The sequence below is a fragment of the Geotrypetes seraphini genome, chromosome 1, assembly GCF_902459505.1.
Source record: "Geotrypetes seraphini chromosome 1, aGeoSer1.1, whole genome shotgun sequence".
NCBI lineage: Eukaryota > Metazoa > Chordata > Amphibia > Gymnophiona > Dermophiidae > Geotrypetes > Geotrypetes seraphini.
In genome coordinates this window covers 198,626,802-198,651,062 of record NC_047084.1, presented here as the reverse complement: position 1 = coordinate 198,651,062, position 24,261 = coordinate 198,626,802, and the positions used below count along the sequence as shown (strand labels likewise).

Genomic DNA, 24,261 nt, shown 5'->3' with positions numbered 1-24,261 from the left:
TTAAGTGTCCTCAATATACGGTTCAAGGACTGAATATGACTCGTGCAGTTTATTTTCTAGCCCACCACACTTTTCCTGCCCCAATGAAGAAGGTAATGTCACATGCTGGGCAGAAAATTCCAGCATGTTGTTCACTATGACACCTGGATCTTCTTCTCTTTTTTTTTGCTAACTCCTAATATGGATCCTAGCATCAGGTACTATGAATTGGATAATTCTCCCCAATGTATATAACTTTGCATTTGTTCACATTTATCTAGAAAAATCTTCTCCACCTATAATCTTCTAGGTGTCCAGTTTTTAAAATCATCTTGTAAATGTTTGGGTTGGTAATATTCTTTATCATCTATGAATAATGCCTGGCAACTAAAATTCAATGCAAAGAAATGCAGAGTAATGCATTTGGGGATTAATAATCGGAAGGAACCGTATATGCTAGGAGGAGAGAAGCTGATATGCTCGGACGGGGAGAGGGACCTTGGGGTGATAGTGTCTGAAGATCTAAAGGCGAAAAAAACAGTGTGACAAGGCAGTGGCTGCTGCCAGAAGGATGCTGGGCTGTATAAAGAGAGGCGTAGTCAGTAGAAGGAAGAAGGTGTTGATGCCCCTGTACAGGTCATTGGTAAGGCCCCACTTGGAGTATTGTGTTCAGTTTTGGAGACCGTATCTGGCGAAGGACGTAAGAAGACTTGAGGCGGTCCAGAGGAGGGCGACAAAAATGATAGGAGGCTTGCGCCAGAAGACGTAAGAGGAGAGACTGGAAGCCCTGAATATGTATACCCTAGCCTAGAGGAAAGGAGAGACGGGGGAGATATGATTCAGACGTTCAAATACTTGAAGGGTATTAATGTAGAACAAAATCTTTTTCAGAGAAAGGAAAACGGTAAAACCAGAGGACATAATTTGAGGTTGAGGGGTGTTAGATTCAGGGGCAATGTTAGGAAATTCTACTTTACGGAGAGGGTAGTGGATGCCTGGAATACGCTCCCGAGAGAGGTGGTGGAGAATAAAACTGTGACTGAGTTCAAAGAAGCGTGGGATGAACACAGAGGATTTAGAATCAGAAAATAATATTAAATATTGAACTAAGGCCAGTACTGGGCAGACTTGCACGGTCTGTGTCTGTGTATGGCCGTTTGGTGGAGGATGGGCTGGGGAGGGCTTCAATGGCTGGGAAGGTGTAGATGGGCAGAGATTTCGGCAGTAGGAACCCAAGCTTTGGATTCTTGCCCAGAAATAGCTAAGAAGAAAAAATTAAAAAATTTAAATTGAATCAGGTTGGGCAGACTGGATGGACCATTCGTGTCTTTATCTGCCGTCATCTCCTATGCTACTATGTATTTCTGAGTCTTCAGTATGGCAGCTTCCAGAGTATACTAGTGTAGGCACTAATAGTAGGGACAGTAAATCACTATGTAAGTGCAAAACTACTCATATGACCACAGTGCAGTTCTCCTACAGTCTAAGTAACAGAGCATAAGAAAGAAATGGGCACGTGAATGGCAGCACGCATGAGAGGCTGAACAAAATGAATGAGCACAGTGCACGTGGCACGTTCTGCCGAGCAGAAACGCTGCAGGGAACCTGAGGCTCTGCAAGATGTAAGTAACTCTTGTCCCTGGGTCGCCATCGGGGTTTATGCTGCTTGTGCGAGCATAGGGCAATCACTGCTATGACCACTAGATGTCACCCGACTCCACTGAATGTGGGACTAGGAGGGAGAGTCCCGATGCTATAAAAGTGCTGTTTTGGAAGTGCAAAGTTATCCAAGGAGGGACCAGCACGCAAGATCCTTCTGGACTGTCACAGAAGCTATTGAAACAAATTAGAGATTGGCTGTTTATTTAAGGGGAAAATTATTGAATTGCAATGTTGGAAAAGTGCAAAACAGCTTAACGGAGGAGAAAATGAGAGTGAATGAGAGTGCATGGAATGGATCTCTTCAGGGTGGCCAGGAGCTGCCTTCGGACCGTCCTCCCTGGGTGGCGTCCACCTTGGCGGCTATCCTCATCTTCACCATTGTGGTAGATGTTTTGGGAAACGTGCTGGTTATCCTGTCCGTGTACAGGAATAAGAAGCTGAGGAATGCAGGTAAGTGAAAGGGTGGGGGCGGGGGGCGAGGGTTGCCCCTGTTCCGCCCAAACCTTTAGGACGTGGACTACACGTGTCAGCTTCACTTTGCCTCTTAAAACCGAAAAAAAAGCATGAACCCAAGGAGGAAAGCACGTTTTGAGATCTGAAACCGTTTCTTTCATGTAGTGCAGTGGTTCCCAACCCTGTCCTGGAGGAACACCAGGCCAATCGGGTTTTCAGGCTAGCCCTAATGAATATGCATGAGAGAGATTTGCATATGATGGAAGTGATAGGCATGCAAATTTGCTTCATGCATTTTCATTAGGGCTAGCCTGAAAACCCAATTGGCCTGGTGTTCCTCCAGGACAGGGTTGGGAACCACTGGATTAAGATAATGAAATAATGCCTGTGTCATGGGGGTATTAGTGCTTTAAACCAGTGGTTCCTAACCCTGTCCTGGAGGACCCCCAAGCCAGTCGGGTTTTCAAGCTAGCCCTAATGAATATGCATGAGAGAGATTTGCATATAATGGAAGTGACAGATATACAAATTCATTAGGGTGATCCTGAAAACCCGATTGGCCTGGGGGTCCTCCAGGACAGAGTTGGGAACCACTGCTTTAAAATACCTAACTCCTGTAGGCTTTCTGCATTTGATGCTATACTTGTTTCTACATTCATAATCAAAGTTGAAAAGATAGTAATATAAGTTACATGCCAGTGCTGCAAAAGGAATATTTTCTTCCTGTTTTCTGTCTCTTCGTGCCTCCTTGTGACTGTTTTCCTTTTCTTCTTTGGCTTTTTTTTCTTATTTTGCACTTTTTGGCCCGTTTTACTTTGTGTGCATGTTCATTTAGCCCCTCCTTTACAAATCCATACTAGCGTGTTTAGTGCCAGCTGCCGCAGTAACAATTCCGACGCCCCCCCCCGACACTACCGACCGCCCCCCCCCCCCCCCCGACACTACCGATCGCTGGCAGGACGGTGCCCAAACCCTCCTGCCAGAAGATGCCCCCCCCGACACTACCGATCGCTGGCAGGAGGGTGCCCAAACCCTCCTGCCAGAAGATTCCCCCCCCGACACTACCGATCGCTGGCAGGAGGGTGCCCAATCCCTCCTGCCCGAAGACGCACCCCCTCCGCACCCTCCCCCCCAAGCTAACAGCCCCCAAACCTCCACCCCACCAAACTAACCTTTTCTTTTGGCCAGGCGGGTTTTGCCCGTCCAGCCGGCAGGCCCACCCCGTCGAAATGAGGTGGGCCCGCCCCATCCCGCCGAAGCCTAAAGGCCTGATTGGCCCAGGCTCTAGAAGCCTGGACCAATCAGGCCTAAGGCATAGCGGGTCCGCCCATCCCCACTAAGTCTAAGGTCTGATTGGCCCAGGCGCCTAGAGCTCTCCCGGGCGTCCTATACAGAATCAGGGCCTTAGGGCTCCTTTTATGAAGGTGCGCTAGCGGTTTTATTGCATGCACCAGATTAGCGCGCGCTAACCAAAAATCTACCACCTGCTCAAAAGGAAGTGGTAGCGGCTAGTGCACACAGCAATTTAACACGTGCTACTCCACGCGTTAAGGCCCTAGTGCACCTTCGTAAAAGGAGCCCTTAAATTTTTGTATTTATCTATTGCAACTTTAAAAAAAAACAACAATTGAGGGTGAAAGAAAACTAAATAGGTGGGTCCAACAATTGTTGTTATCAAATGTTGTTTAAACAAGGTAAATCAAATTAAAATATAAATGAATAGCAGAGCTAATTTACCATTCACATGTGATCAAATTATAGTTATTGGTAATATTCAAATTATAGCTATTGGTAATACTCAAACCTCAAAGAAACATGTACCTTTCAGCTTAATACAAACTTTGTTCCAGGATTTCTAGACCACAGGTAAGTATTTGACTAGGTAATTCTTTTAAAATGAAATAGTGTTTCTTAGTCCCCAAGTTCAATATAATATAAAAAAGTAAGTATATACTGTGTGTGTGTGTGTATATGTATATATATATATATATATATATATATATATATATATATACATATACACACACACAAACTTTGTTCCAGGATTTCTAGACCACAGGTAAGTATTTGACTAGGTAATTCTTTTAAAATGAAATAGTGTTTCTTAGTCCCCAAGTTCAATATAATATAAAAAAGTAAGTATATACTGTGTGTGTGTGTGTATATGTGTATATATATATATATATATACACATATACACACACACATATAATTTGTATATATATATATACATATACACACACACACACAGTATATACTTACTTTTTTATATTATATTGAACTTGGGGACTAAGAAACACTATTTCATTTTAAAAGAATTACCTAGTCAAATACTTACCTGTGGTCTAGAAATCCTGAAACAAGGTTTGAGTATTACCAATAGCTATAATTTGAATATTACCAATAACTATAATTTGATCACATGTGAATGGTAAATTAGCTCTGCTATTCATTTATATTTTAATTTGATTTACCTTGTTTAAACAACATTTGATAACAACAATTGTTGGACCCACCTATTTAGTTTTCTTTCACCCTCAATTGTTGTTTTTTTTTAAAGTTGCAATAGATAAATACAAAAATTTAAGGGCTCCTTTTACGAAGGTGCACTAGGGCCTTAACGCGTGGAGTAGCACGTGTTAAATTGCTGTGTGCACTAGCACGTGTTAAATTGCTGTGTGCACTAGCACGTGCACTAGCACGTGCACTAGCACGTGTTAAATTGCTGTGTGCACAGTGTGTGTGTATATGTATATATATATACATATATTATATCTTCATTATTTCTGAATCAAAGATACTTGGATATACAGTTGTTTACAGAGAGGATAGTAGCAAACATCTGGATCTTCAGAGGAGCTGCTGGTTCCAGACAGGTGGCGGAATAACAACTCAGTGGTACCTAATGCAAGAAAGCAGCAATAAAGGTGAAAACAGAGGTTTTTTAAAAAAAACTTTTTTATGTTTATATATATATATATATATATATATTTGACTAGGTAATTCTTTTAAAATGAAATAGTGTTTCTTAGTCCCCAAGTTCAATATAATATAAAAAAGTAAGTATATACTGTGTGTGTGTGTGTATATGTATATATATATATATATATATATATATATATATATATATATACATATACACACACACACACAGTATATACTTACTTTTTTATATTATATTGAACTTGGGGACTAAGAAACACTATTTCATTTTAAAAGAATTACCTAGTCAAATATATATATATATATATATATATAAACATAAAAAAGTTTTTTTTAAAAAACCTCTGTTTTCACCTTTATTGCTGCTTTCTTGCATTAGGTACCACTGAGTTGTTATTCCGCCACCTGTCTGGAACCAGCAGCTCCTCTGAAGATCCAGATGTTTGCTACTATCCTCTCTGTAAACAACTGTATATCCAAGTATCTTTGATTCAGAAATAATGAAGATCCTGGAACTGCCAGAAGATCTCCCCCCGAAGATCGCTGGCAGGAGGGAGCCCAACCCCTCCTGCCAGAACCCCCCCCCCACACACACACACACACATGCGCACCCCTTTGCTAAAAAAAACCCAGATCCCCACTAACCTTAAATGTTGGCCGGCCTGACGGGTCTTCCTACCGTCCCTGTGGCAGGCCCACCTTCATCAAAATGAGGTGGGCCTGCCCCTTCCCAGTGTATGCTATTATGCACCGAGTGTATGTATGAGATGCACCAAGGAGGGGCCTAAGGCCTGATTAGCCCAGGCATCTAAGTCCCCTCCTATGTGTGGGGCCTTAGGCACATGGACCAACCTAAGATTCCACTTGGCCCATGTGCCTAAGGCCCCACCCATAGGACGGTAGGAAAACCCGTCAGGCCGGCCACCTTTTAAGGTTAGTGGGGGTGTCCAGGGGGGTTAGTGGGGTGGGTGAGCACATGAGGAGTGGTGTTCTGGCAGGAGGTTTAGGCACCCTCCTGGTGATCTTCAGGGGGTAGGGGGTCTTCCAGCAGGAGGGGTTGGGCACTCTCCTGCTGGTGATCTTCAGGAGGTGGGGAGGTTTTCCGACAGGAGGGTTTGAGCACCTTCCTACCGACGATCTTCAGGGCAGGTTGGGGGTCTTTCGGGTAGGAGGGATTGAGAATCCCTCTTGTCTCGTTCGTTTGAGGGGGACTGGCGGCCACGATAAGTATTGCGGCTGCGTCTACTTACAATGTAGGCCAGCAGTTTGCTGGCCTACATTGTAAGCATCTCCCGCTCTACTAGGAAGATGCTCCCGGAGGCGTCTCCAATGTAGTTGGCCTGCCTGGGGAGCATTTTTTAATAAAACGTGCATCCCGATTGGCTGGCTAGACAGCTGTAGGACGCCTACAGCTGCGTACAACCGGGATGCAGTTTACAGAATCCGGACCTATATATATAGGATCAGAAATTACAGCAGCAGGGATCACGCAGTTTTAAAAGCGCATGCACGGCGGCAGGGATCACTCTAACCACTCCCCTCCTCCCGCCCTCATTCACCAACCGCTGGAGGCAAGCTCTCTCCCTGCCCGCATCCTCGCTGCCCCGATTGGTGCTGGCGGCGGCTGCCGGGAGAAGGGCTTCATGGAGCCCCGCCACCCGCCAACACCTTCACAGTCTCCTGAGCCGCGTCCTCGCCACCCCGCTTGCCTGCCGCGGTGGCCACAGCTGCGCTCAGGGAGAAACTGCTTCCGATATCTTCAGGCTTCCGGCGCATGCAGGCATGTCGGTGGTGGCGAATGAGGGTGTCGTGCGACACAGGCGGGGATCGGAAAGGGTAAGGGAGCCAGCCAGAAACGAGTCAGCGGGGGTTGGGCTGGGAGGGGATAGAAGCGGTCTGCCTCGGGTGCTTCAAGGCCTGGCTTCTTCGGGCAGCATCAGCGTTTACAATTCGCTGCTGTTGCCGGCTTCAGGCCTTCCTCTCTGCCTACTTTCTGTTTTCATGAAGACCCGACCCGACAGAGAGGAAGACCTAAAGCCAGCAACAACAATGAATTGTGAATGCTGCTGCTGCCCGATGAAGTTCAAGGAGGAAAGGGAGCAGAGGGGGAGAGAATGGCTTGGAGGGAAGAAGAGATGGCAGGGCATGGAGGGAAGGAGGAATGTATGCCAGACCAAGGGAAAAGGAAGGGGGAAAGGAAGGAGGAGATGCCATATGGAACAGAGAGAGAGAGGGCGGACACTGGATGGAAAGAGAAGAGAGGGCAGTGAATGGAAGGGGCAAGACAGAGGGTGAACAGTAGATAGAAGGGGTAGAGGGAGGGAGACAGACACTGAATGGAAGTGTGGGAGAGAGGAGGGACAGCCGCTGAATGGAAGTCTGAGGGACAGGGGGAGCAGATGTTGGAAGGAAGTGGGGAGGAGAAAGAAAAAAGGACACATGCAGGATTGAGGGAAGAGGATAGAGTTAGAAATAAAGATAGACAGACAGGGGGCCAGGGAGAGACAGACAGAAAGAATGACAGCATCCAAGGAGAAAGAGTCAAATTAAAAAAAAACCAGACAGACAGACATGTACTCTAGCACCCATTAATGTAACGGGTTTAAATATTTAATAGAAATGAATGAGAAACACGTAGTATTCTCTACCTCTCTACACCTGAAATTTCACCTAAAGTCCAAGAAAAAGTCTCTGATTGTTTGGCTCACATTGCTGCCTGGATGTCCTGCTATCATCTGAAACTAAATATGTCGAAGACTGAGCTGCTTCTCTTTCTTCCTAAACCCTCTGCTTCCCCTCCTCCTTTCTCCTGTCTTTTTCCAGTCTTCTCTGCTCACAACCTTGGAGTGGTCTTCGATTCCGACCTCTCATTTTCTACGCACATCCAACAAGCTGCTAAGACCTGTCACTTCTTTTTCTTCAGTATCACCATAATGCACTCCTTCCTATCTGAGCGCACTACCCAGACCCTTGTCCATGCTCTCGTAACCTCACGCTTAGATTAATGCACTCTACTTCTAACTGGTATCCTGCAGTGTCGCCTCTCCCCCTTGCAATCTGTACAAAACTCTGCTGCACGACTCATCTTCTAACAACCTCGCTACGCTCATGTCACCCCTCTCCTTAAGTCACTTCACTGGCTCCCTGTCTTCTATCGCATACAGTTCACGATCTTATTGCTGACCTACAAGTGTGTTCATTCAGCTGCCCCTCGATATCTCTCTTCGTTTCTCTCTCCTTATCTGTTCCTCAGATAAGCTGCTCTTAACTTTACCCTTCTCCTGCACTGCCAATTTCAGACCAGCTGCTCCTTATGCCTGGAATAAATTACCTGAGTTTGTCCGTCAAGCCCCTCCCCTTGTTTAAAAGCAGACTGAAAACCCACCTTTGTGATATAGCCTTCAACCCTTAACCCTACTCCTCTGCCCTCCAACCCAGCCAGTTGATTAACTGTTCTGCTTAACTGTATCCATGACATCCTGTTTGTCTGTCTTGACTGTTTAGAATGGGGCTTGATGGACCTTCGTTCTGTCCCAGTATGTCAACTCTTATCTTTTAAGTTATCCTCGGTATAAAAACCCCTGTTGGGAGGGGATTATATGTCTTTTTTTATTTTTCTGCCACTCTGATAGAGTGTCAGGGGATCATGAGCAGCATACATTGACTTCTAGAAATTGTCATTGGTAATTTAGGCCCTCTTTTTTTCTTTCTTTATTTCTTTATAAATTTTCAAGTTACATATCAAGTATACACTTGTACAGAAAGTTGATTAGACAGAATATTGTTTTAAGTATAAAACATTTTACACCTTAATATTCCTCAAAACTGGAAAAAAAGAAATAATAAATTTAACTAACTCAAGTCTTCCAAATTGGATCCAAGATTACAAATAAGTGAGAGAAAAAAAGGAACAAATTAAATCAATAGGAATATGCTATACATAATGCTGAGGTAGGAGTAACTTATTTAAACTATAGAGCAATTGATGTTCCGCCATCTATTCGGGCCAAAGCCAAGAAGGCGGTTAGCTGTTGAGGTTTAAAAAAGACATATTTAACTGAGCAGTGGCAAATAATACACTTGCAAGGATATCTCAAGTAAAATGTAGCACCCCTACAAAGTAACCCCTGGTCTCAAAAGAAGAAACTCTCAGCGGCATTTTTGAGTTTTGCTGGAGAGATCAGGAAACATTTGAATTTTAAGTCCAAGAAAATCTTTCTGTTTATTTTTAAAGAAAAGCCTCAATAACCAAACTTTATCAATTGAAAGAGCTACAGTCAATATCAATGTGGAGGGTGTTACCATATCCTTATCAGACGTTTCCAAAATTTCCGATACATTCAACATTACTTGGTCAGGTTTTTTCTGTGATTAAAGCACATGTTTATTTGGCAAATAGTACACCTGAGAAAATGGAGGCAATGTTTCTTCCGGGACTTGTAGAATTTCTACCAGGTATCTCCTAAGCATTTCCCTAGGGGTTACCATTGTCAGTCTAGAAATTGTCATTGTAATTTAGGTCTTCTTTTACTAAGCTGTGGCAGAGGTTTCTACCACGGACTGGAGCGCTAAATGCGTCGATGCTGCTCCGATGCTCATAGAATTCCTATGAGCATCGGAGCAATGTCAGAGCATTTAGCGCTCCGGGCTGCGGTAGAAACTGCTACCTCGGCTTAGTAAAAGCAGGGTTAGATTAGTTTAGATGGTGGGGAATAACTGATAATTATAAATAATCATTTTTAATGTAAGCCCCCAATGTTCAAGAGATTACGTTGTCCTACCTTATACCAATTCTCAAATTAGGAACTGTCACTTGTGCCTCTGAATTTACCTCAGACACAGTATTCTTGAGTGTTAGGTTAACCTCATTTAAAAAACTAACTGCTTCTCAATTTTTCAAGGAAGATGAGTTTTAAGTTTTAATTAAATCTCTTCAAGAGAAACGGATGTTAAAATTGGCGCATATTTGATGTTGTAAATAAATTAATAAAGATGACCATATAGATTGTATGATGATGTTTTATTATATTTTAAGTAAAAATATTTAAAAAATAAAATGATTAGTTAAAAATTGTACACATTAGATAGAACCACTTTAAATAGTTAGATAATACTAAATCGGTTAGTGCACCTTAATTAATATTGGTAGTCTTTTAGAACTCTGAAGTAGTCAGTTCAGTTGAATTTTTACATGTAAATTGTATTTCCTCAACCTTTTAGATTTTAACAGCAGAAACAGTTCTTAACTATAACTTACTCTGCAGTTTGGGAACATAAACCATCAGAGGACACACTTCAGTATCAGATAAGTAAATATAATTACAATAGTTTTATGTATGGCTCTCTCTCTCTTAAAATTTTCTTCAGTGTGTAATAAAGAAATTGATTCTTTTCTCAATTTTAATATTTTTACAGTTGAGACTACTCTTAGCTCTTACTTCAACCCAGGTAAGTATGTGCTATTTCTTGTAGGGCTCCTTTTATCAAGCCGCGCTAAAGGGGTTAACGCGCGCGACGTTTCGTCGCACACTAACCCCCGCGCTGGCCAAAAACTACCACCTGCTCAAGAGGAGGCAGTAGTGGCTAGCGCAGCTGGCGGTTTAATTTGCGCTATTACACGCGTTAAACCGCTAGTGCGGCTTGATAAGAGGAGCCCTTAATTTTTTCCACTTAAATTATGAATAAATATGTTTTGTTTTCAGTCGTTTTTTTTTTTTTCTGTGTTGTCTGATGACTTATCGGAGATTTATTCAAGCTTTCTTTAATCTTTGTTTCTTCTTCTTTCTTGGAAATGGTGGGGCCCTTGGACTTCAATTGCAGTTTGTTATATCTGTAAACGTATCCTTTAAATCAATAAAAACAAACCAGCTTCCTATTTTCTTATGCGTCTGAGTTTCTGAATTCTAATATGTTCCTATCTTCTTACAGGATTCCTTCAGCACTGTCCCCATCTTTTACCAAGGTACGCTAGCCAATTTAGCGCGTCCTAAATGCTAACGCGTCCATAGAATATAATGGACGCGTTAGCATTGTGCACGCGCTAAATCCGCTAACGCACCTTAGTAAAAGGATCCCTGTATTATTTCACTTAAAATAACAGATAATTATTTGGAAATTCCTCACTAGGAACCTTTCTACTTTTAAAACTTTAATTTCCCTAATCTGCACTAGGATAGAAACATAGATGACGACAGAAAAGGGCCATAGCCCATCAAATCTGCCCACTCTAATGACCCACCCCCCTAGATTTTACCCCCCCCCAGAGATCCCACGTGTGTATCTCATTTCTTTTTAAAATCTGGCACGCTGCTAGCCTCAATCACCTGAAGTGGAAGTTCATTCCAATGATCAACCACCCTTTCGGTGAAGAAATACTTCCTAGTGTTGCCATGAAATTTCCTACCCCTGATTTTCAGTGGGTGCCCTCTTGTGGCCGAGGGACCTTTAAGAAAGAAGATATCATCTTCCACCTCGATACGGCCCGTGATATATTTAAACGTTTCAATCATGTCTCCTCTCTCTTTACGTTCCTCGAGTGAGTATAGCTGCAATCTGTTCAGCCTTTCCTCATATGGGAGATCTTTGAGCCCCGAGACCATCCTGGTGGTCATTCGTTGAACCGACTCAACTCTCAGCACATCTTTCTGGTAATGTGATCTCCAGAATTTTACACAATATTCCAGATGAGGCCTCACCATGGATCTGTACATGGCATTATGACTTCTGAGCTTCTTCAGCTTCTGGGCTGCTGCAAACAGGAACCCATTCAAACCATTCACTCACACAGACCTCCTTTTACTGTTTTAGAACAGGTTGGTACGGTAAATGCTCTGACGCTCATAGGAATTGAATGAGCGTTGGAACATTTACTGGCTTGATAAAAGGGGGCTACAACAGTCTTTAGCTGCTTCCTAAGAATCTTGAGAAAATTAGCTCCTCCAAAGATATTTTATTTTTAGTTAAACCAAATCGGGCTATTTAAACCTAGAGGTTTAAAATCTGATCCTCACGGTTTGTTTGTTTGTTTGTTTTTTGAGAATCTTTCTTTCAAAATATTCAGAAATCTTATATAACTGTTCTCTCTTTCAGTAAAAGAAAAAAAAAATATTTTAACAATATCTTCTACAGAATTTTGTTTAATTATAATTTCCTCAAAGATTTATCAAATATTTATGAGTATCTTCATCTACTCTTTTCTTTTCACGATCAGTTCAGCGACTTACAGAAGACAACTGACAATCTCCACAAAAATATTTAAATTTAAGTAAGGGCTCCTTTTACGAAGCTGCGGTAGCGGCTTTAACACGCATGACTTTTAATCATGTGCTAACCCCTGTGCTAGCTGAAAAACTACCGCCTGCTCAAGAGGAGGCAGTAGCGGCTAGCGCGGCCGGCGGTTTAGCATGCGCTATTACACGCGTTAAACCGCTACTGCGCCTTCGTAAAAGGAACCCTAAGTTTCTGTCTTTAAGAATTAAAGTTACCAGTTAACTTCACCCAATCTTTCAGAAAGGACTCACACACTGTCGGGCTCATAATCAAAAAAACATAGATGTCCAAAAAGCATCCTAAATCAACACTTGGACATCCCAATCGCCAGGACATCCAAGTGCTGATAATCGAAACTGTCTTTCTGTATAACTAGTGAGGTGTTCCAGCCTCTGTACATTCAGAGCATGAGATGGGTGTGGTGGAGGCGTGTTATGGGCGGGCTTTGGGTGGTCTCAAAAGTGAATTAGACATGTATATCTTACAGAAATAATCAAACATTTTGCAAGACATCCTGGACAGAACTTATACATTTGGAATTAGACCTGTTTTAGAAGGGTCTAAGTGCTACAAAGGTACCCAAACTAACCATATAACCACTGCATACATCAAGGTATGACACTTTCACCCCCACCTCCCGTGCTCATTGACACCCTTCTACCACACAAAATGAGAACAAAAAGATGCATGCCTGTCTCTAAAACAGTAGCATCTCTTATGGGGAAGCCTAGTAGAGCTGCACACAGATGTCTTAAGTAGCCTGGTGGGCGGATGAGTGAACATAGAGAGTTGCAGTGCCGTACCAAAGGTGGAGCGGGAGGGGCAGTCTGCCCCTGGTGCACACTCTTAACAGCTAGCACACCGAGTCTGGAACCTCCTGCTCTACTCTGCCGCTTCTGCTTTCCTGAAACAACAGTAGCGGCAGTAAACTTTAAAATCAGTCTTTGCGGTCCACCCCTCCGACATCACTTCCTTGTCCCGCTATAACTGCATTTAAGTTTACATCTGCTCTGCTGCTTTAGGAAAGCATACAGCAGCAGTGGGGAGGTGAGGGAGCAAAATACTCACTGACATTGGGATGGAGGGAGGAATAAGTGAGCAGGAGACTGGTATGTAAGGGTGGTGGTGGTAGAGAAACGGGGCAGATGCTGATGGAATTGGTGTGTAGGTAGAGGGATAGAGAGAGAGATGGGCGAAGAATAATGGATGAAATTGGATTGGAGAGAGAGAAAGAGGGCAGATGCTGATGGAAGAGGAGTGGATGGAGAGAAAGGGCAGACATTGGATGTTAGTGAGAATGGGGAACCTGTGCTGGATGGAAGTGGTAATGGGAGAGAGAAGACACCAGATTCTGGATGGAAGTGGGGAGGAGAGAGAAAGAGAGGAGCAGATGCAGGAAGGAAGTGGGGGCGGAGAGAAAAAGAAGAGCAGAAAATGGAACTGGAGAGAGGGGCAGATGCTGGATGGAAATGGACAGAGAGGAGAAGATGCTGGAAGGAGGGGATAAATAAAAAAGGGCACATGCTAGATGGGGGAAGAGGATAAAGTTAGTGAAATACTGGAGGGGGTGAGGGAAAGAGGTGGCAAGCTGTAGGTAGACACTGGAAATAATTTAATCTGGGGCGAGGCTTGTGGTAGGGATGGGGCAGAGCCATATGTCCTCATTTTTGTCTTCACAAAAAGGATTCTTCAAGCAGCAGTAAATGTCAACATTTTGCATGTTCCATCCCTGCTGTCCTCTCTAATCTAGGTACAACAATTTCCTAGTTACCCACTGGTGTATCAGATTGCAGTTTATATCTTCAAGTTTCCTGTGCTGGCAGGTCATTCTAGTTTCCAATAACAACCCGTTCCTTCTTCAAAACAGTTTAGTTCAGCAAAATAATTCTTCATTTCCCCCAAGCCTCTGGGAAGGTATCATTCTCTGCCTCATATTGATTAACATGAATGATTAATTAATATATTATATAATATAGGTTAGATAAACTAGATGAGAAGTAGTTAATTAGGTTATTGTTCAATTTCATAGGAGAAAGAAATCCCAGGGAGTCTGTGTCAAAAGAATCCCCCCCCCCCCCCCCACACACACACCAACAACAACAAAATCATTTGGCCTCATCTTTGAAGGAAATCTGAAAGAGTAATAGTTCAAGGTGTAGTGACAGTGATCTGGATCCCTGGGCAATAATGGTCTGGGTTTCTAACCACCTATCAAAGATTATTGAACTAGATGGAGACTATAGGAGAGTGGGCCACTAATTCTCAGGACCCTCCAGCATTGCCCTATTGTCCACTGGTCAGTCTGCTCCTGGCTCAAAGTGAGTTACATTCAGGTAAAGTAGGCATTTTTCTGTCACTAGAGACCTTACAATTTAAGTTTTTAACTGTCAGTGGAGGTTTAATGACCTGCTCAGACCCACCCAACAACACTACAAGCTTGCTGTAGCTGGCATGGATCCTCAAGCCTGGCCTGCTGAAGACATCCTCTAAATGTCCCTGGAACTCCCCTCAGCCAAGCTTGGCAGTCAGCAGCAGCGTTCCTGAGTGAGTACTGAGCCTGCATGAAATGCGTTGCCAGAGGTTGTGGTAAAGGCAGATAGCGTAGCTGGTTTTAAGAAAGGTCTGGACAAATTCCTTGAGGAAAAGTCCATAGTGTTATTAAGACATGGGGGAAGCCTCTGCTTGCCCTGGATCGGTAGCATGGAATGTTGCTACTCTTTGGATTTTGGCCAGGTCTAGTGACCTTGATTGGCCTCCGTGAGAACGGGCTACTGGGCTTGATGGACCATTGGTCTGACCCAATAAGGCTGTTCTTATGTTTTAATGCTGCCGCTGGCTGCTGAGCCCTAAGGGGAGTTCCGGGTACTTTTGGATGCCTTCAGCTGGCAGGGACTGGGGATCCACGCCAGCTACAATATTTCTATTTTAAGATGAGCTGGGAGGTGAATGCAGTGAGGAAATGCACCATGCGTACCCAAAATTTGCTGTGTCACTGACTGCCCAATATCACTGGCTGTGGGATTTGAATCTTATCTTCCCTGATGCTCAGCCTGATGTGCTAATCATTAAGCCCCTCTTCCACAGGGGTATTTATCGTAGAGCTTGTGTCACCATATTTCACAGCATCCTGACAATCTAATACCTCTCAGATCTATGGTCTGTTTGAAATATGACCGATTGATTTCTGTTAAAATACTAATATAATGGAAACAATTATAAATAATTGCTTTTGAGAATGCAGGGTCATAATAATGCTGGCATAATCCACCAGCTGTTATACTGCTGAGGGCCTCACATTTCACGAGCTAGATTCAGTGTGTTGGAGCAATAGATTAAGACATTCCTTTATCTTGAGCCACTTCCAGTTTGCAAATCGTTATGATAGTAATGCTGTAAACTTCAGATATGCGCATCATCATGAAAGAGTATGAAAACTGTTCGGCAAAGTTGTCACATTTTTGTGCAACAGCTTCCAAGTCCTGCGTATGCAACAAGTCATAATCTCCTTCATTTAACTGTTGCTTCTCTTGATTATCTCTTCCAATACATATCCTTATGCAGGTCTGGGAAAGGAGCACAAAGATACCAGTTAGCGCTGCGGCCTCTCAGATGTTCTTGTCACCATGAAGTTAGTGTGTGGAATGTAACCTTTCAAAACATCAAAATGCTGCATCCAGCAGTGAAAAAAAACTACTTTCCAAAATGGACAGCTGTGCATGTCTGCATCCACACATGCAAGCATTCAAAAAAGTTTTGACCCAGAGTCCTCATGCATGCATGTAAAAAAGTTTTGACCCACAGCTCAGAGTCCTTGTGTCCCTTCTATCACTGTCCACAATATGATGCAAAAAAATTAACAACGTGATTTCATAAACCATACCCTATTGTTACTTATACTCCACAATTTACCAGGAATCATTGCGGCTTACATAAGATTAATAAAGTTTAAAGCAGGTACATTATGAGTCATATATTCTGATGTATACTGATGCTTGCTGTTGGAGCAATTTGCATGTTACTTGTATGCAATTTGTATGTTGCTTGCATGTTATTTGTATGTTACTTTGTATGTATGTGTGTATTTTGGTTAGAGTGATGGTTGTGTTGACGTGATCGGTATGTTAAATGTAGTGTATTATTTTGTATGTAAAAGTGTTACTCGCCTGGATATGGGCAGGAGATAAATAAACAAACAAACAGAAAAAGCACATCAGCACACACAAGTGGGTTCATTTTCAAAGTACTATAGGTTTCTACGTGTTCTTAAGTGCTTTGAAAATGAGCCTCCAGGAGTCTTTGTTCTTTTCTGAAATTTACTTTATTGAATAAATGTAGCTGATTTACTCACAGTTTATAGATTCTCAGAAGATTGTTGCCCTAATGCAAGAGACTTTGTTGTTCTGAAGGCTGCAGCAGAGGTAGGGGAATCATCTGGTAGATTAAGGTAGTTCTAGAGGTGAGATGCTGAGTTCTGCGATATTGAGTGTGTGTGGTAAAAAGACAAGTTCGGTCCAAAGGAGGGTAGAGAAGCACATGTGCATCCGAGACATGATGGAGCACATCTGGGCTCACAGAGATCCAAAGGAACATTCACAAGGCCAGAGGGTAAGGTAAAGGACCAGAGAAGAGTGTGATATAGTTAACGTGACCATCTATTTTTTTTTCATCAAAATGGGACACCTATTGTCAGGACTGCCCCCAATTTCTTCCATTCATTTTTAATTTACATATATCTTATTAATTAATAATGGTAACCATAAAATTAATTTTAAAAAATCGACAAATCACACTATGTGCAGAGAAAATATAAATTATCATTTATATTTGGGGGATGTCAAGGCAGATGACTTTAAAATATGCACCTCAGTAACTATAGAAATTAGTCACCTCAGTAACTATAGAAAATTAGACAAATATAGTGCAAAATATAGACAGCAGATATAAATTCTCAAAACTGACACGTTTTGATCACTAAATTGAAAATAAAATCATTTTTCCTACCTTTGCTGTCTGGTGATTTCATGAGTCTCTGGTTGTGTTTCCTTTTGACTGTGCATCCTTTTTTTTCATCTTTCTTTCTGCACTCAGGCCCAACAATTGTCCATTTCTTTTCCCTCCCTCTCTCCTTCCTTCCTATGTCTTTAGTGCCCCCAGTGCCTACTTCCCATGTCCTTTGTGCCCCCCAGTGCCTCCTTCTTATGTCCTTAGTGCCCTCATATCCAGTGTCAGTTCTCTTCACTGCCTTCCAGCCTTTGACCCACCCCCCTCCCCTCAAGCCAGCCAGCCTCCCTCCCTCCCTGCTGTGTTAAAGCTAGCCTGCCTGTATGCCTCCCTCCAGCGCCGAAGCCTGCCCCCCCCCCCGGAACCAGCCCCTGCTACGGCTTGCTACCCGCCAAAGCCTACCGCCGCTTCAACCTCACCCCATCCGGTCCGCCACTGCTGCCGCATACTGCAACCTAAAAAAGGAAGGTCCAGGTGCCAGACCACAAACCTTCTTCCTGACGTCAATTCTGATGTCGGAGAGGAAGTTCCGGGCCAGCCAGGCTGTGGATTCAAACCCTGTGACCCTGGGCAAGTCATTTAATTCTCCACTGCCCCATGTACATTAAATAGATTGTGAGCCCACTGGGACAGATAGGGAAAATGCTTGAAGCACCTATATGTAAACCACTTTGAGTGTGGTTATATAACTACAAGAAGGCGGTATACGTTACATTAGAGATTTCTATTCCACTATTGCCTTGCGGTTCATGGCAGATTACAAAAGAATTACAAAAAAATGTATTACATGAAGAAGATGTCTGGTAATTTTTAGAGGAGAAAAGGAGTAGATGAGGTTGCTTTGGGGAATCGGGAAGGTATTGGGAAGTAGGTATTGGGAAGTGGGAAGGAGCTAGTGGTATTAAGTCGTTTGCAGGAATTTCTTGAAGAGTAGAGTCTTTATTTCTTTTCTGAATGTTTTGTGGTATAGGGTAATAATTAGTAGATTAGAGATTAGGTTGTCGAGTTTTGCTGCTTGTGTGGCTAGGAGGCCATCATATAGTTTTTTCCGTTTGACTTCTTTGATTGGAGGGTACGTGAATGGAGTGTGGGTTTTCCTATGTCTAGTTGATGTATTTCGGATGAGATGGTTGTTCAGGTAGGTTTGGCTGTCTCTGCTTATGGTTTTAAATAGTAGACAGTAGAATTTGAATAGTATTCATGCCGGAATTGGAAGCCAGTGTGAGTTGAGGAATGCCTCTGTGATGTGGTCATATTTCCTCAGTGCTGTGTTTTGGATTCTTTGTAGTTGTTTTATCATTGTTGCTGGGCAGGGGAGGTAGAGAATGTTGCAATACACTTCCCCCTCCCTATTCACAGTTTCAGGGTTCGTGGTTTCGATTATCTGTGATTTTTTTTTGGGGGGGAGGGGGGAAAAGCATAGTTTAGGACCTTCCTGCCTCCCTACAGGACTTAAAATGTCTAGTAGTGCTATAGAAATACCTGTAAGTAGTAGTACTAGCAAAATGTCATTCAGAACATAACATCTCAAAGTAATTCAGATATAATTCAGCATTTCACAGATTACTTCTTACCTGGTGGTCTAGTGGGCTTTCGGGGCAGGAGCGATCTTCCTACACTCCTGCCCACTGTAGATCGCCAATAGGAAATGGCTGCCGTGAGCTCCCGTCGTAGTCACTAGCACCCTAATTCTGTTAATGGTACTCAAAATTGCATGCACAAATATGGGCACATGTCCAATTTGCACATGCAATATAAATGCCAACTGAGCCAATTAGTGCTGACAATTGGTCGCTAATGATCCATTATTGATGGTAATTGGCATTAATTTAAATTTATGCAAACATTTTAAGGCACTGAGCAATCAATGCATAAATTCTGTGCCTGGATCCAAAAACAGGACACTGCCATGGAGCAGATCAGGGGCATTCCTAGAATTTGTGCACAGTGTTACAAAATAAGGGAGATCTGTGCCTAATTTAGGTATGAAAACTTATGCCAGATTTCAGGACCATATAAGCGTTTATCACCTGGACTCTATATTGTTAACGTCAGTAATAAATCTCAAAGGGAAGCCTCAGCCCCACCACTCCACCGCAAAGCCACTTTTCAAATTGTGGGAAGCTTTATGTGGTGCCTCATCATTGGCTGTCACCTTATTGATAATAAACTTTTCCTTGTTCTGCTTTTTATGTGATGAAATTATCTAAAAATCTTTTTGTTGCATAATAGCATTCCCTTAATAAATATATATAAATATAAAGTGCTTAAATAGTGTATTTGTACTTAGCTTATATCACAGCTAAAACCTAGGAGTCTGACCCGACATGTTTCGCATACATTGCTGTATCAAGGGTCCCCCGAGGTCTCCATGGAGTCGGATGACAACAGCGACCTCGGGGGACCCTTGATACAGCAATGTATGCGAAACATGTCGGGTCAGACTCCTAGGTTTTGGCTGTGATATAAGCTAAGTACAAATACACTATTTAAGCACTTTATATTTATATATATTTATTAGAGGAAATGTTATTATGCAACAAAAAGATTTTTAGATAATTTCATCACATAAAAAGCAGAACAAGGAAAAGTTTATTATCAATAAGGTGACAGCCAATGATGAGGCGCCATGTAAAGTTTCCCGCAATTTGAAAAGTGGCTTTGCGGTGGAGTGGTGGGGCTGAGGCTTCCCTTTGAGATTTATTACTGACATTAACAATATAGAATCCAGGTGGTAAACGCTTATATGAGATAGTACTGGACTTTAAGGAACATTCTAACTTATGCCACAGTTTATTTGAGATTTCAGGACCAAACACTATTCTATAAATGGTACTCACAACTTAGCACTAATGTCTATTGATACTGATATTTCAGTTCCATATACAGAATTTAGACCTAAGCTGGCAATTAGCAACTTTGCCAAGAATCTTTTCTGGACCACCCCAGTGTCTGTTAGGATTTTCAGTAGCTTTGAATAATGTCACTGAACTGCTGGGTATAGCTCAGTGAGCAGCATTTACCTGGGTAGGAGCTATTCCTACCTGGATGAGCGCCACAGAGTATTTGACCCTATAAGAATATTTTGAATTCATTCCAGATTCTGAGGGATCAAATTATAAGCTAACCAATGTGCCTTTGTACATGAGCCTTAAAGATCAGATATGACCATCTTCAGTTCTGTGCGATCCAATGACACATATCACAATATTTAGACTTGATATCTTTCCAAGACCCAGTTGACTACTGGAACTCTTCACTAAAGATTTTCTTGAAGTGAATAGGTGTTAAAATATGAAGCTGACATATGTATATTTTAATTCTTTTTCAGGAAATATATTTGTCGTAAGTCTGTCCATTGCAGACTTATTGGTGGCCATCTACCCATACCCTCTGGTCTTGACTTCTATATTTCACAATGGATGGAATCTGGGATACCTACATTGCCAGATTAGTGGTTTTCTGATGGGAATAAGTGTCATTGGATCTATATTCAACATCACCGGGATCGCTATCAATCGTTACTGCTACATCTGCCAGAGTCTCAAGTATGACAAATTATACAGTAACAAGAATTCTCTCTGTTACGTCATTCTGATCTGGGTGCTAACACTGATAGCTATTGTACCAAATTTGTTTGTTGGTTCATTACAGTATGACCCCAGGATTTATTCCTGTACCTTTTCACAGTCTGTCAGCTCCGCCTATACCATAGCAGTGGTGTTCTTTCATTTCCTACTTCCTATAGCCATAGTTACCTTCTGTTACTTGAGAATATGGATCTTAGTCATTCAGGTGAGAAGGAGAGTTAAACCAGACAATAATCCTAAACTGAAACCACATGACTTCTGGAACTTTGTCACCATGTTTGTGGTATTTGTACTGTTTGCAGTGTGTTGGGCTCCTTTAAATTTGATTGGCCTAGCTGTGGCTGTCAACCCAAAGACAATTATTCCCAGAATTCCAGAGTGGCTGTTTGTGGGCAGTTACTACATGGCGTATTTTAACAGCTGTCTTAATGCTATTGTATATGGACTTCTGAATCAAAATTTCCGAAGAGAATACAAGAGGATTGTTGTTTCAGTTTGTACAGCAAAGGTCCTCTTCCTAGACAGTTCTAATGATGCGGCTGAAAGGATTAAAAACAAGCCATCACCAGTGCTGACAAATAACAACCAGGTGAAGATAGACTTAGTGTGAAACTGGAAATATTTTATTGGATAGTGAAAAATATCCCACTCCAGTCACAGATAAGATTACTGTGATGCAATGTAATACCATTCTGTACCACCACTGCTTGGATTCCATGCCCTAAAGTTGTGAATCAAAGTGCCAAGCCCTGTTCTACATTACTACAATTATTTTTAATAATTTATAATAATTATTTCTTGATAGCAAACCAAAATCATTTGCAAAATTTATGTTTTAAATTGTCCTTTCTAAGCAGATGTTAGCTTACGTTTTTACAGTTAATACAATATGATGTTTGATCAAATTTAACACGTATTTTCTATTTGTACTAGATGGAACCCTATCCACCCCTCCACCAAAAATACCATACTTTTTATTTTTTCTATATATCTTTCCCATAAACTGATGGGTAAATGCACCAAACAAACATGAATATAGCATTGCTGGAACATGTTTTCTACATATAGACCCCTATTTACTAAAGTGTGCTAAAGTTCAGCAGTTATTTTGCAGAGATAGAAAAAATTAGCACACAGTAACTGCAAAACTTGTGCATTAAGGGGGAAATTATATAACTGGGTGCCAAAATGTAGGCATTCCAATGCCTCACCCTTAATGCCAATTCTATAAGGTATTTGGGCACCAAGATTCTGTTATGGAATACTAGTCTATGTTGGCATCAACACACCTACATTTAGGAGCATCAACGTATGCCAGGTCGATGGCTGGCATAAATATACACAAGACCCAGATTCTCTAACTGGTGTCAATTTTTGAAGGCACCAGAAGTAAAAAAAAAAAAAAACGCAGTTGAAACAACGTTTTTAAATGAGTTTCAAGGCACCTTCCGGTGCCTAAAAAAATCGGCGCCTGAATTGGGCCTCCAAAGACGCTTTAGGTTGCCTAACGCCACTGTGGGTGTGGCTAATGCCAGAAGTGGCATTAGGTGGCTTAAAGCGCCTACAGAGGCGCACATCATAGGTAGGCACTGGAAATGTAGGCCAGGAAAACCCGGTGTCTAGCGCCATTGCATGATTGACATATGATCGAGGTCCACTTTTAAGGTGGGTACCAACAACAACACCTTTTAAAGATTCCAGACTCAAATGTGCCACTTTAGTGCTAATAAATAGAAATAAAACAAATGAAAGGGGCATAAGATGATATCTTTTTCATTGGACTAACAAAACATTTTTTGACAAGCTTTTGCCGGCAGAACCTTCTTCAGGTAATTTATGAGCAATGCCAATATTTCATTTTTGTATCCCACATTTTCCAATCATTGTTCAATGTGGCTTACAATCAATATCACATAAAGTTGTCACCCAAATCAATTAAATTGACATTCATTATGGAGAAAATTCTTAAATAGGAACATTTTCAGCATAGTATGAAACCTAGAATAATTTTCCTGACATCTAATTTCCAAAGGAGTCCAAAAGAGAGGTGTCAAAAAAATCACCAGCGGATCCCAGGTGTAATAAAAATAGTTCTTTATTTCAAACAATCCTAAAAGTATCCTAAAGGTTTTGGGCCACATTTTGCCCAAAACAGGGCTGGATCAGGGGCAAAATTTTAATATGTGTATTAGAATTTTGCCCCAATGAAGCCCTGTTTGGGGCAAAGCATGGCCTACTTCAGGTGCTTTTAGGATTTTTTGAAATAAAGAGCTACATTTCTCCCTCCATATTCGTAGGGGTTAGGGGTGAATATGGAAAAATCGCGAATAACTTTTAGGGCTGAATCTGACCCACCCCCACCTCCCTCCTGCTTCCCAGACCTTTCCACGCCATACCTAGTGGTCTATTGGTGAAGCGGGGCAGGAGAGATCTTCCTACACTCTTTGTCTCATGCAGAGCTGTCAACAAAAATGGCTGTCGTGAGTTCTTGTGGTCTCAGAGACTGCAAAATCACTGCAAGACATAAGCACATCCTTTCAAGCTATGGTATGTACACACTAGCACTTACTGCAACTTGGTAAAATACAGGGTAACATTGTCCTTTATCATTTCGTCAGTGCTGATTATACCTAAAGTGATCATACGTCCCGTTTTGAATGGGACTGTCCCATTTTTAGCTCACCTGTCCCATTGTCCTAACACTCAGCTTCAGGACGCCGTAATGTCCCATTTTCAGAAGGAGCGGAACAGGCAAGCTAAAAATGGGCCACTGCCACATATTTGTCCAAGCCACCGCCGCACTAACATCATCTTCGTGCAGCGACTGCACAGGCCTCCTCTCCCCCCAACCCCCATGTCAATTCTGATGTCGGAGAGGAAGTTCCGGGCCAGCCAATCACTGCCTGGCTGGCATGGAACTTCCTCTCCAAGGGGGAGGGAGGGGGGAGAAGGCTTGTGCAGTCACTGCATGAAGATGATGTTAGTGCAACGGTGGCTTGGACAAATAGGCGGCGGTGGTGGATTGCCGGGGGGGGGGGGATGGCTGGGACAGGAGAGAGAAAGAAAGAAAGGAAGGATGCATAGTCAGAAGGAAGTGCAACCAGAGACTCAGGAAATCACCAGACAACAAAGGTAGGAAAAATTATTTTATTTTCAATTTAGTGATTAAAATGTGTCAGTTTTGAGAATTTATGTCTGCTGTCTATATTTCTGGGGGGTGTTTCGGGGTGGTGGGGTCCAGGATCTGGGGAGGGTCCGGTCTCGTTTGTGGGAAAAAATAAATAGTCATGTTAATCATACCACTTTTTCCTTCACTGTGATGTCATGTTATTGCTCTTTTATCCCATAAGCACACATCAGTGCA

At 42.3% G+C, this 24,261-nt stretch overlaps 1 protein-coding gene across 1 annotated transcript; it reads left to right on the top strand.

Annotated features, from left to right (window-relative positions):
• Positions 1 to 1,747: 1,747 nt before the first annotated feature.
• MTNR1A (melatonin receptor 1A) lies at positions 1,748 to 22,303 on the top strand. The gene is made up of 2 exons (XM_033943891.1): positions 1,748 to 2,091; positions 20,639 to 22,303. Exons 1-2 carry the CDS (start codon positions 1,908 to 1,910, stop codon positions 21,505 to 21,507), a joined length of 1,053 nt encoding a protein of 350 aa, XP_033799782.1. The 5' UTR covers positions 1,748 to 1,907; the 3' UTR covers positions 21,508 to 22,303.
• Positions 22,304 to 24,261: the final 1,958 nt, after the last annotated feature.

What these genes read in the sequence shown, in the direction of transcription:
- MTNR1A (XM_033943891.1), top strand. Translation starts at nt 1,908, where the DNA reads ATGAGAGTGAATGAGAGTGCATGGAATGGATCTCTTCAGGGTGGCCAG. An exon ending in TAAGAAGCTGAGGAATGCAG is followed by an intron (nt 2,092 to 20,638) that starts GTAAGTGAAAGG and finishes ATTCTTTTTCAG; the next exon opens with GAAATATATTTGTCGTAAGT.